This window comes from Aquila chrysaetos, chromosome 2 (assembly GCF_900496995.4).
Source record: "Aquila chrysaetos chrysaetos chromosome 2, bAquChr1.4, whole genome shotgun sequence".
Taxonomy (NCBI): Eukaryota; Metazoa; Chordata; class Aves; order Accipitriformes; family Accipitridae; genus Aquila; species Aquila chrysaetos.
In genome coordinates this window covers 46,857,435-46,870,757 of record NC_044005.1, presented here as the reverse complement: position 1 = coordinate 46,870,757, position 13,323 = coordinate 46,857,435, and the positions used below count along the sequence as shown (strand labels likewise).

The 13,323-nt window shown below is 42.2% G+C and overlaps 1 protein-coding gene across 2 annotated transcripts in view; it reads left to right on the top strand.

The window, feature by feature from the left end:
- ACCS (1-aminocyclopropane-1-carboxylate synthase homolog (inactive)) overlaps nt 1-7,076 on the top strand; it is a 31,064-nt gene extending 23,988 nt beyond the window's left edge. For both annotated transcript variants that reach the window (XM_030034594.2, XM_030034587.2), the window contains 10 exons: nt 343-409; nt 872-969; nt 1,554-1,631; nt 2,648-2,748; nt 3,462-3,551; nt 4,614-4,659; nt 4,799-4,940; nt 5,566-5,708; nt 6,091-6,244; nt 6,485-7,076. In XM_030034594.2, coding sequence (XP_029890454.1) covers nt 343-409; nt 872-969; nt 1,554-1,631; nt 2,648-2,748; nt 3,462-3,551; nt 4,614-4,659; nt 4,799-4,940; nt 5,566-5,708; nt 6,091-6,244; nt 6,485-6,783 — 1,218 coding nt within the window. In that variant the 3' untranslated portion in view covers nt 6,784-7,076. The remainder of the gene's footprint in view (nt 1-342; nt 410-871; nt 970-1,553; nt 1,632-2,647; nt 2,749-3,461; nt 3,552-4,613; nt 4,660-4,798; nt 4,941-5,565; nt 5,709-6,090; nt 6,245-6,484) is intronic.
- The last annotated feature ends 6,247 nt before the right edge of the window (nt 7,077-13,323 follow it).

Sequence of the window (13,323 nt, the reverse complement as noted above, 5' to 3'; positions counted from 1 at the left end):
TTACCACAAAGAGACGATAACACAGATTAGCTGACAAAAAGTAGTTTGCTTTTCTAGCAGTTCAGAACTGCTCCCCAGTTTTTTCCCTACTTAAAAGCCTACTCTTTTTCTAAATTGCTTATTAGAATCACGAACAACACCGGGACAAAGTGTCTCTCAAGCAAAGAACAGGATTAAAGTTACTTCTGGTAGAAGTGGGATTTCAGCAGGAAAATTCTGGGAACATCCGTGCTAGAGAATTGGGAAGAAAATTTATTTCAGTGATATGGTTAGAAATTATTATTTTATAGTGTTGTCTTTCTATGGACAGATTTATCACTAGCCTCTCTCTTTCTTCTGTAGGTGATTGTTTTAAATGGTTGTGGCTCGCTATTTTCTGCGTTAGCTACAGTCCTTTGTGATCCAGGGGGTAAGTGGATGGTTGGAAGATGTTTCTAATATTTATTTTTGCTGGAAAATAATGTGTTACTCTGTTTAAATATTGTTTGACAGAAGCGAAGTAGTGGAATTGTCATCGGCCTACTGCAAAGTTCTTGTTCCCTGCAGGATTATGCTGTGAAATTCATCATCTCCATGGTCTGCAGATGTCTTGCACTCACGCTGGTGCCTTGCCCTGTCTGCCTTCGCTGTTTTCGTGGTGCCCTGCTTTAGTTTGGTAGACTAAATGTGGGCTATACTCATGTTTACCTGAGTTCTTGCAGAAGATTAAAGAATTAATGTAAAAATAAAGTGGAGGAAAAGGCGTTTGGAAACATTACAGTGTTTCCAGAGGGCACAGCTGTAAAAAAGCTTTCATGTTTAGCTGAAGTACATTAGAAGAGAGAGAAGGACTGTGACCAGTTGATAACCAATTTTGTTTTCTCGGTTCCAGAAGCTGTTCTGATTGCTACTCCCTTTTATGGCGGTATTACCCAGAGTGTCTTCCTCTATGGTAATGTCAAGCTGGTGTATGCCTATTTAGACAGTAAGGTAAGATCTGAGTGAAGGGGATACCAACCTCTGTAGTTAAAAAATAATTGATACTGGAAAGTGCTGAGCTTTGGAAAACTCTGAAAGCAGTCGTCAGGACAAGGATAGGCTGCAGCCTGTGGACAGTTTCCCAATTTATTGCTGGGAAACTGGGGATGTAATTTGCAAGAAAGTTGTTCGAGACCATAAGTCTGGATTCCAGTCTTGTCCTTTTCTTGTATCTTACTCCCAATAACAGCTCTTGAGAGGTAAAAAATGGCCATTTTGAGCCTTGGAGACAGAAGTAGGTACTGTCCTAATAAAGATGGTCCTAGGGGTGGAAGAGCAGATGGAGATCTTGCATTGTTTTAGTTATTCAAGGATAGCCAGAGAATTCTGTGTGTGGCCAGCCTATGATGAACAACTCTTTAATTTTTTTAATTTTTTTATTTATTCTCGCTGTAGTATAAAAGGATAAGAAGATGGTTGCTAGGTCATTATTGTTGGGTTTTTATTTTCTTGTGGGGAACATTTCTCAGGGGATTGGCTCAGGGCAGACTCTGTTGAAATAACTTGGCCTTTTTTATCTTTGTGATGTCTTTCAGATTACTGGAACAAGCACTCGGCCTTTTCAACTTACAGTGGAAAAACTGGAAAAAGCCTTGCAGGATGCCCGGGCAGAGGTGAGTTTAGCTGACCTTCACATCACCAGTAAAGTCTACAATATGTTTGAGACGGCACATCCCAGAAGTGGCCTGCAGATCAAAACATTTTCAAAACCTAGTACCTGGCTCTCTGGTTGTCCCTGTAGACCACCTGAAATTAGGCTGCTTGCAAACTCAGGGGCAGTCTTAGGGGGAATCCCCCGGTGTCACATCTGTCCAATTTTGGTCACAGCAGAAAGGATAAACTGGGAGTACCAGACCATTCACAAAGCACTGGAACCCCTTCATATCACAAAAAAAACGTACTTGGGCATGCACTGAAAAGTAGGGTCTACCTACCCAGGGTTTTGCCTTCAGGAAGGCCAGCTGAGTTACCCCAAAACTGACTGCTCTACACAGCAGTGCAGATGAATTCACTAAGAACACAGAGAGTTTTTGCAGGAGGGAGAGAGGTGCAAATCTAGAGGATAAATGCAGATGGGTATCACCTTTCTGAAGAGTTAGTCTGTAAGTTTTGACGTTGTCCTGAGCCCTATATATGTTTAGCTGCATCTTTAGATCATTAGCAGCTCTGACATCTTCAGCCAAGTGTACTCTAAATGAGAACAGTTTGTGTCCACATAGCTCAAATTTCTATCTTTCTTGCCTCATCCATGGGCAATCTTCAGTAATTTGTTATTTCCCAATTACTGATACAGCTCAGAGAAAGTTCTCTTCCATGCTGAGAACGTGTGAGAGCATCTTTGTCATTAATTGGTTGACCAGATAGCAGTGGCTGTGGCAGACGCCCTCTTTTCAAAATCATACATTCATTCTATAATATTTTCCTCAGTTGACTTTGCAAGTGATATAATTGTAAAAAAAATCTTAATTTGTGGCTAAAATTCTTCTCATACGAATCTAACCTCTGAGGTGAAAAGTCATGGTGGAAGCTTCAGGGGAACATTGTGTCACACTCACTGCTCAAGTAGAGGGACGAAAAATTTATCCTACGATGGGCGGTCACTTAATACTGCGTTATTTGTGTTCTGCAGGGTGTCACTGTAAGGGCCTTAATTCTTCTGAATCCCCAAAATCCCCTTGGGGACATCTACTCCTTGTCAGAGCTACGGGATTACCTGGAATTTGCTAAAAGGTATGTCAGTTTGGAAGACTGAGGCATCCTGAGTCAGGTACGGCTTCCAAAATCTGGTGGACTACTCGCTGTCCCTGAATTTATCTGTGAATATCTTTTAAGTCAGGCAAACAGTCTATTCTTCACACACAGCGGTGGGCTTAAGGGAGGAGAGGGGAGTGCTGGGGACAAGGGAGCATGGACCATGCAGTCACCTGGAGTGGCAAAGCAACTTGCATCAAGGAACGCAAGTTTTGTTTGTTGGCAGTCCTGGCAAACGCTATGGTGCTGTGCTTCCCTAGTAGGAAGCCGAGTTCCTTTCCTCTCAGCTTCTCTGTATGTGCAAAGACAAATAAATATGTGAATATGGGTTCCCAGCTTCATCATGGATCACAGATACTCTCTGAGATTCAGAATCCGTGAGATTCTGAGTGGACGATGATACAACTTATGCTGGATGGGTAGTACATACAGGAATTAATTTTCACTAGTGCATTGCAAATGACTGAATTTTTATCTTGTTATATGGTTCCAGTGGGTGACAGTTGGATATATCTCAAATCACTTCAATGTACACATAGTAGACCTTCAGAGTTGTGAAAAAAATGCTTTACTTCTGCAAAATTTGGTGTCCCTCTTGTGTGTATAAAGTGAGTCTTTGCAGGCCTGAATTTATCTCTGCTTCTAAACCAGAAGCAGCCTTCTTTTGTAATCTCCATTTTGTCCTTTTGCAGACATGAATTGCATGTGATAGTAGATGAGATCTACATGCTGTCAGTTTTTGATGAATCAGCCACGTTTCACAGTGTCCTAGGCATGGACAGGTAAAATCAGCTCCTACTTCCCTGGCCATCTTCCAGTGACAGTTCAACATGATGCCTTGCTGAGAACTTGTGACTGGAAGTTAAGTCATGAGCTAGCAAATTCTGAATCTGCCTTACGCTGATTTCTTTTTTTTTTTTTTTTTTTTTTTTGTAATTTCTGAATGGCAAACGCAGTTTGTCAAGTGCAATCTAGCAAGTAAAAAATGGTAGTTAGTTTTCTGTTGTGGTACACTTTTCAATGTGTGCTTCGGTATTTGCTTGTGACAGTGCCCAAAACTAGAAACAGATGTTTCACTTGTTCAGAGCGAGGCTTTTCTTCCTGCATAAATATTGGTACCTCTTCCCCTTGTTTCTGTTGATGCCTGTGAAGACTTTCTGTTGCTGTTTACTTTCTGTTTTGGTTGGTTTTTTTTTTTTTTTGTACAGTAGTCATGGATCACAGTGTTCTTACAGACTGGAGAATGGGTTTTATTAGGTATTGATCTAATGAGATGAAAAACTTTTCAAATCTTATCTTATAAAAATATGGTGTGTTTTTTTTGTTGTATTTTTTTTTAATGTCTAGTTTTCACCAGTGGTGTGTGCTCTCTTTTTATGCTCAATTGCAAGGAAATAAAATACACTTGGTTAAGTGTTAGCTCAGTGTTGCTGGGCTTGAAGGTACAACATTGCAAAAGAAGAACTTTATCTCCTTCTGCAAAATATTGGTGTTTGAAGGAAAGAAAATTACTTTTAATTCTTGGCAAATACATTGGCACAGGCCTCATTTCTAGCATTGTATGTACAAGCTTCATACATGCAGGAAATCTGCGCGTGAAATATAGCACTTGCAAGTATCTGTATATCTGAAATATTTTAAAATTGTATCTGAAACTAGTTCCAGGGAGTTCCTAGCTTCTAAAGTTAGGTTGGATTTGAATTTTCCCTACTTGACTGATGTTCCGTGCTGCACTGTCTGTCATTGTGTAATGCTGCCTCTCTGTTTCTGCAATGCTGCACTGGTGATCCAAAAGCTTCAGCACCTATGATACTAACTGCCCATCTGCATCCTTCTACATACAGATTGCCTGATCCACAGCGGACTCATGTGATGTGGGGAATAAGCAAGGTGAGTGCTGGTTGCCATCGTGCTGTGATTCCTGGCTGGGGGGGTTGGCCTGGTGTCCTCATGCTGGAAGGAACAAGACAGTAGTAATAGGCTCCTGGTCTTCCTGTGTAATAAAGCAGTCTCCCTGTGTCTTCTGCAGGATTTTGCTGTCTCTGGGATTCGTTTTGGTACTTTATATACAGAGAACCAAGACGTTGCTAATGCGGTGGCTTCTTTGTGTTATTTCCACGGGGTTTGTGGACCTGTCCAGCACAAGGTTGCGCAGCTGCTTAGAGACAGAGGTGAGTCAGTAGCTCCATGTATGATCCTCTGCCGTTCTGTGTGTCTTGGTACCTGGGGGATGCCCTCCCCTTACTTTCCCAAGTGGTCTCCTGTTTGTACAGCTTAATTGACAGTCTTCTGTAATTCTGAAGCTGCCCATGTCACACGAGGCTGAGAGCTCTACAGAAAAGGACCACTTCTGCAGAGCTCCTGATCAGCAGAATTAGAGGAGCAGCTTTGACAAGTGTGACAGCTATTTGTATAGAAATAGCCAATGTTGTGTCGAACCAGCTGAGCAGAAACAAAGAATACAAGCTCTCTTCCCTCATACAAGTGGGATGAGGGAAATGGAAATGGATTTCTAGCTTTGTCCTGGATGGAGTGCTAACAGTCCACATCAACTAAGAGCTATTAATGTAGGGAAGCATCCTCGGGATGGTCAAGAAGATACTCTTCTGCACGGACATGAAACTGCTAAATAGTTCTTGCCCCTCTTTTTGCTATTTGAGGAAACAGAAAACAAAAAAAAGGAGTTGAAGGGTCAAATGGAAAAAGGCACTGTGAGTGTTTTAGAAACTTGAACAGATCTGAATTCTTTCTCAGTTTGTGATTATTTTTTTTTCTTTATCTTCTCCTTCTGGTCAGACTGGATCAGCCAGGTGTACCTGAGGGCCAACCATGCCCGCCTAAAAGCTGCCCATACATATGTGACAGATGAGCTGAAGACACTTGGGGTTCCTTTTCTCAACCGCAATGCAGGCTTCTTTGTCTGGATTGATTTCCGAAAGGTTGGTAGTCTTAGGAAGGGAGGCTTGTCCTGGACTGAGGGCAGGTACATGGTGCAACTGCATCTAGAGGAAAGTTTGATGTTGTGATAAGCATTTTGTTTTAACAAATCCGTTGTCTGATCAGCAGAGGGAAGGGCTGCCTGCTATTTCTGTCCGTTCTTTTCCTTTCGTCTGTCTGTGCATTTCCCTCCTTGCAGGAATCTTACTTCTCTCAAGCCACTTTCCTCCCCATTTCTTCCTTTATATCACTACTGCTGTACTTCAGAGGTAAAAGGTGTCTCCCCTGGCCTTTGTAGACCTCATGGGAATCATAAATTCATGAGGATCTCAGTGATTTAGCCTCTATGTTACTAACCTCTGGCCCTTCTGCTGACTCTCCTAGTACCTTAGGACAGGCACATTTGAGGAGGAGATGCTGCTCTGGAGGCGTTTTCTGGATAACAAGGTCCTCCTGTCCTGTGGTAAAGCCTTTGAATGCAGTGAACCCGGATGGTTCCGCATCATCTTTGCTGACAAGACCCACCGGCTACAGTTAGGTGAGTAATGTTTTCTTCTGTTTTTCCTTCCACCAGAATTTCTGCAGCACTGTTTCCTCCTTTGCTTAATCCTAAACTTATCCTATTATTATTATTATTATTATTATTATTATTATTATACTTGTCTTCTCTGTTTTTCCTCCCTTTCCTTCCATCCTCCAAATTTTTCTGAATCTGACAGATTTGGGGACATTTGTGGCTTAAACTAATCCAGTAGTGTTTCTCCTTGTACCACTGCAGGTATGCAACGGATCCGCAAGGTTTTAGAAGAGCGGGAGCAGGAGATACTGGCTGAGGAGAAGGAGCGGCCTTGTCAGTCAGATCAGGATGGCAAAGCAGATAGCACAGACGAAGTCATTTTTGTGTCCCGCCACCAGGAACCTACCTGTGCCGGTAGCTCCAACCTTGGTGACCTCATTGGCCTCCTGCAGCAACAGATGCGTTCATCCGACTGGCTACAGAAAAATACAGCCGAGCAGTTTGCACAGGAAAAGCCAGAGATCTACGATGTGTTCAGCAAACTGGTGGGGAAGCAGTAGGGGTCAGTGTGCCTTCAGGGGGTTTCCTGAGCAGTGACTGACCCTGGGCCCCTGACAGCTCAGCAGTGACTTCCAGCAAATGATATATTTTCTGTATAGCAAGAAGATCACTTTGTAAAACCCCTCCTCCCTCCCCACCCCCGTTTGAGATCTCTAATTTGTATTATATAGGTGCATTTCTTGGACTGGGGTGAGGGTAGGGAATGGTGGGGGTCTTGTTCGCCTGCTGCCCCCTGTCCTGCGGCATCATTGTATTTTGTATTTCATTTCTAATGAATATGCTCTTAACTCTCTTATAAGGTCCTGTGGTGTCATTTTTTATGCTGCTTATTTCACGCTTTCCAGGAAGACAGAGACTTGAGATTGGTAAAATGTGTAAAGTTTCCCTTTTCCTGAATGATGAGCAGATGTAACTACCATTTCGGGGCCAGAAGATGACTGCTTTTGCAAAGAGGTGTTTTGGGGAGATAGAACCCAGTGTCAGCCCTAACTTAGCCTCAGCTAAGGGTAAATAAGCATGAGTACGGGTTCATCTGCATGGGTGACGCTCTTAGGCCCGTGGTCATCTAGTCTGAGTTCCGTAAAGCTTTTCATTTTGAGTTGGTTTCCAGCGTAACCTCAGGTCAGACAGTATCCACACCCTCGGTTGGCAAAATGCCCGGTTTTGTTTCTATCCTTCTTTTTTGTATTCGTATAAATAAACAGCATCCATTGGCCTCTTGGCACAGTGTCCACAAAAGACCTAAGGACGGAGAGGCGATTGAAAGTAGGTGTTCTTTCTGCAGCCTTCCTATTCCTGGGAGTCCATCCCTTCTGGTTAGCAGTGAGGTGTATTGGCAGGACAATGGAGAGAATGCTGCTTCTGCCACCGTGCTAGGTGTACCTACTTTAAGCCCACAGGCTTCCAAGGTGACACCTTCCACCATTATCAGGGTAATTAAGGCAATTTTTTTAGCTATGTTTGTCAATTTGCAGGGTAGTTTTTTGACTAAACAGTATTCTTCAGTCTCCTCTCCGTCCTCTCTTTTCTGTTTTAAAAGACACTGTTTCCTGTAGGATGGTGATAAAGTATTTCAGTTGGAAAGCTTCTTTCACAGATACAAAGCTCTTTAATTTCTGGCATGGTAAAATTTTAGGTATCTTAAAGAAATATAAGCTGTTTTTTCTGCATACATATTAAGCCGGAGTTCAAGGAAATTGCCGATGAAAACTGAATGGAAGTGTGCCTTTCTCCTCCTATAACTTGTTCTGATAGTAACCAAGTTTCATCCTGGTGGCATTATGGAATCTCTATATAATGAGTTAGAGAGGTGAAGGATAAAATTTAGGCTAAATTCTGTGCTGTCAAAGCAGTTGGAATTTGCTGATCACAAGTGAAGAACCATCTTCTACTCTTCTGATCAAGCCTCCAATATGAAATTGGAAAGGCAGGAAAAAAATCCTTGGTCCCATGGAATACATGCATCTTGCTTAGATTTCTTCTCTGTAGATCATTTAGGAGAAAGGTAGTATTGAGAATTAACAGGAAATTCAGATTATTCCTTGGTTCAACCTTCAGGTAAAACAGCTTTCATTTTGCCGTTACTTTGTGAGGTGGGATGTCAGTGATTGATGGCTCACAGCGGTACCATTGTGGCTCTGTTGGTTTTGTTCTTGGGCATTGTTGATTTGGGCAGATGGGCATGTCATAATGAGTGGCAAAAGCGTATTTCTATATCATAAACCAAATTACCAAGGCATAGCTAGCAAATAATTAATGCAACTGCACTTTGGTGAGGTGACGGTGGAGAATTGCCTGGACAGTGAGAAGGAAAGTCTGACCAGTGGCGGAGGAGAAGATGGTGCTGCTTGTGGCGCCTGTTAGAAGTAACTGGTCCCTCTCTCAGATGCCAGCGATGAGGCAAGGTTGGTGAGGTGATTGGTAGGATGAGTATAGGGGATAGTTATAAGCATCAGATTTGCTTATTCGTTTGGGATTTGTCCGTGTACAATATTTTTAAGTACATTCTTTGATTATTATAATTTATTTTCCATTTGCTCTTGGGTGTCCACAAAGAAAGCTATAGCACGAGACAGGTCTCCTTGATGGAATGGGAGATAAGATGTACAGCCAAAACACAAACGGACTTACTGGTTTGCCCCCTCTTATTTATGTATCCCAAGGAGGGTCTGAGCAACCAAAATTTAGGGAGAAAGCTCTTTGAAATGAAGAACCAGTTAAGACTGTATAGGTGTTAGTTGAAGTGGTATTTCAGGGGATTCCTGTAACAAACTCAACCCATAAATTACTCCTGACTTTCTTTTCTTTTGGTCTTCTGGTCACTCCTACGGTTGGAGTATGTTAATATACAATAGTAAAAATTAATATAATATGTTTTTCACCCATAGATGTTTACTGCTCAGAAAGTGGGTTTATTGTACTGTCTCTGTATGGAAGCAGCTGGTAAAGCACACCTCTCTTTAGGAATAGAGAGTGTAATACACTTTCAAAATCCTCACAGCTAATATAATATGGCCCAAAGTCACTTCCATCTGAGCTTGCTGTAGCTCAAAATCACAGGACAGACACACACTTTGTTGCATGGAATATTTTCCATGTTTTTTACAGGTTTAACACCTGCCTGAGGTGCTCTCCACTGAGGAATGTTAGCTTGGTCACAGAAACTCAAAATATGACTGGAAATGAGGCTAGAGAGAAATGTGATGTTACGAGTCTGCTGTTGGAATAAGGAACATTTGTTTTGAGTGTACAAACCCCATAAATTTTGAAAATTATCTTTACTGGTTGAAAAGAATTGGTAAACATTTAGAAACTCCTGTGTATATGTATACAGAAATCGACTCTTATTTGCTGCAAGAATACCCTGACAGAAAAAACACAGGCTCTGCCTGTACAAATTGTTTGTTCTTTCTGCTACCTCCATGTTACGTGTTCTCTCTTCTCGCTATTTCTCATCGGTATTATCAATGGCCTTTTTTTTTTCCTGTGAGGCAAATCTCTACAGAAAAAAAAAAAAAAAAGGAGAAATTATTAAGGACTGTCCCCCCTGCATGTCCTTCTTTTACCCATTTGTCAAGCAATAGGCAAACACAGCAGTACCTGAAATGATGAAGCCAGTCAGATCTATATTTTTTGAAATTGCTGCATTTCATCTACAATAAGAAATGCCGTCAAGATGAGTATAACACTGTGCCTTCTTTGCTTGTGTCCATTGTAATTAAACAAGATGATAAAATCCACTTTGCATACAATTTTTGTGTTCAGGTTGTATCATTCATTTGAGCATAGAGAGGATCCTAGATGATCTCATGGTCCTTGCCATGTTCCAGTCTTCCTCCCGATTTTTCCCCACTTCTCTCTCTGCTCCAGAGAAACGTACAGCTTTTTTAGGTTAGAGGTGGGAATTTCCTGTACAGCACTGCTCTCGGTCATAGAAACTTCCCTAACATACATTTTGGGTCTACCCTTGATGTGTCCATGTTTGGGGCGGGGGGGGGGGATAGAATCTGTGAATCTCCAAATTATTAACCTGTGTCACATTGCAGTTAAGCGAACAGCATAGGTAGGGCCCACTCTAGATAAATATTTATGAAGATCATGCATGCTGAAGGGACGGCTCTGTGAAGATGAGTTTTCCTTTACAGAAACTGAATAGGTCCCAAGCAAAATATCGGTAAGGGAAAATATTTACTAATAATAGTTCTCTACCTTAACTGAAGAAGAGCAGCTGCTCAAATGTACTGTATGATAGATATTTTTCTAAATAAATGCTAAATACCTTAATTGTTGTCTTTATTAGAATGCATCCAACACAGCGTACAGCTGGGCTGACTGCTGTGTGCTCCCCCCATCCCTGTAACCACCCAGTTTCTTAGAACTGGCCTTGGGGTCAAATTATCATTTATATTGACAATTTCTCTGCAGTCCTCCTCCAGTTACTTGGTTACAGAATCCCTCTGTCGCTCTCGTGCTGCTGGCAGAGCGATGATTTCATTTCATCAGAGAGATGGTAGCACACAAGAGCTGGATAAAAAAAACCCTTCTCATGGAGGAAGCTACATGAATCACACACCCCGAAAATTTCTGCATCTGAAGTATCAGGCGTGCAAAAGGGTAAAATTGCTTTTGCACTTTTAATTGCATATGCAGCTGTTTTTGTAAGACTGGCTGACCTCACAGGGGATTGTTTTGGTTCTTTCTGAAGCAGTTCAGACCGCATCATGAAGAACAGGGCAAGGTAACCTACAAGGATATATATATATATACCAAAAGATGTGTATTCCATCCGAGAAAATCAGACTGGCAAGATACACTCATTCTTCATTCCAATTAATGCTTTATTTATTACCGACTTACATAAAACACTGGCAACGGACCGATGCCAAGATCCTAGATTATCTGCAGCTGACAAATGTACTAAAGAGTCTGAGATGGTTATAAATACTCTACTTTTTGTCCTCAGTTTGCCAGGATTGGTTATTTTTAGCAAATAGCCAGTCGACCTTATCAAAATGAAGAATCAAAAATAGTCTGGAAAAACACTGCAAGGAAAGGCTATTTTTAGCTCTCTGTCTATTCCCTGCTGCTATCCAGCAAGGTCTGATGGCACAGCTCATGCACGAGCGCTTAGTTATTCTAGGCGAATGCTTGTCATGACCTGTTCTTTCCCTGAATACCTCACTGCAGAAAGCATTCAATTGATTAAAGATTAATGCATCTGCAAACCGTGGCAACTGAAAGCTTTAGGGAGGGGGGAACGTACACTGACAGAGCGTTTCGATCTGCATGTTTCTGCAACATTATGGTTTCTTTGAAGGGAACACTTGCCTAACTGAATCTCTTCATGTCTCACATCCTTCAGTGGGAGCTATAGCAGCAGACCTCCAAAGTGTATTTACATTTCTTTCTCCTGTCAATTCAGGAAGGCAGTAGAGGACATGGAGTTACAGACATCAGGCAGATCGCTGTACTGACCAGCACCATCAGTCACAAACCAGGAGCACTAGAGGTGTACGATGGACCGTCTCGAGAGATAAAACCATGCAACTGGCTGCTAGATACAGTTTATTGATCAGACTAGTTATAAACTCAACTGATTTAATGAGGGTATCATTTGGTTGTAAGACATAAACCAAAATAGTGAATCAAGGCAATGACCTGGCTGTTACAGTATCCTGCTTTCTCTTGTACTAGAAGCTCTTTCATTTAGTCCAGTACCTTACCTATTGGTAGTAGCCATTAACAAATTTTTCAGAAGAAAAAAACTGAGCTATGCTTTTTAGTTATGCAATGCCATAGGTTGAAAATAACGTGGAAAAGATGTCCCCAAGCCATTAGTTTTCCCCTTCATATTTGCCTTTTAAAATTACCTCCTTTTATTATAAAGATGTTTTCAGAATGTGCTGCTTCCAGCACTGACTGCGTAAGGTGCACCATAATCTCACACGCAGCTGCTTTACGTGTGTGGGGAGACACAGTAGAAGGTGGCTCTCTGAGCATTTCTTTCTCTTCTGTATACTGATCATCCCAGCAGAAAATATACGATGCTGTATGCAACAGCAGGCAAATGTATGGCATGATGGTAAAGCCCTTAAAAACAAATTCCCAGATGACCCCCCCCCCCCCAAAGAGTCATGTAAGGCAGGACATAAAAGGGCAAAGCAAAGAGAGGTAAAATAGCTGATTTCTCTTGTGCATTTATAAAAATTGATAGCCTGTTATCCAGATGCTGATGAATATTTTTACAAGCTATAAATGGCAACCTGGAGTCTAAAAATAGATGCTGTGCTGCAGACTTGTCTGGCTTAGCTACATCACTAGAATATAAACAGGCTCCCTGATGTGGTTTCAGGGAAATCTCTATCAAAACAGACTGCATCCTCAATTTTTCTTGCTATTTTGAAATAAAATAGCTGATGCTGCTTGCATTTCTTTAATTCTAGCTTTTAATAAAATTGCACTGCTTTCCAAATTTTCCTACAGGGATGAAACGATCATCAAGCCTCCGTGAATATTTCAGCTACAATTGATTCAATGAACTTTCTTCTCCCTGGCAGAGCAGGGAGGCAGAGGAAGCGCCTGTGGGCACCGCATGGGCTGGCGCAGGCTGCGTTCAGCGGTCCCCAGCTCCCGTCCCCAGCTTCCCCCCCAGCTGCACGTGGACCAGCCAGTGTCCCCGTCACGCGAGGCGGCTGCAGACCCCTCTCCCCGGCTCCATCACATCCAGGCACAGCTCACGCTGATGAGTCCCGTGGCTGCGGAGATCCAGTGCCCATCCCAGCAGCCCCAGCACATGAATGGTGCCCCTTCCGATTCACAGAATCAAACACGGTCCATTCACCCTCCAGAAGGAGAGTTCCTGCCTCTGATTTATGAACGGGGCGGCTCGCAGCAATTTCAAGCTGGTGGGTTAAAACCAGAAACATTATATGCTCTAACAAGCCCTAGTAACTTGTGCTAGGGAGGAGGAAAAAGCCATTACCAGCGGTCAGAAAGGATGCTTTAAGATCTATGAGTCCTTTCTGTTGTTGGCTTTGAAT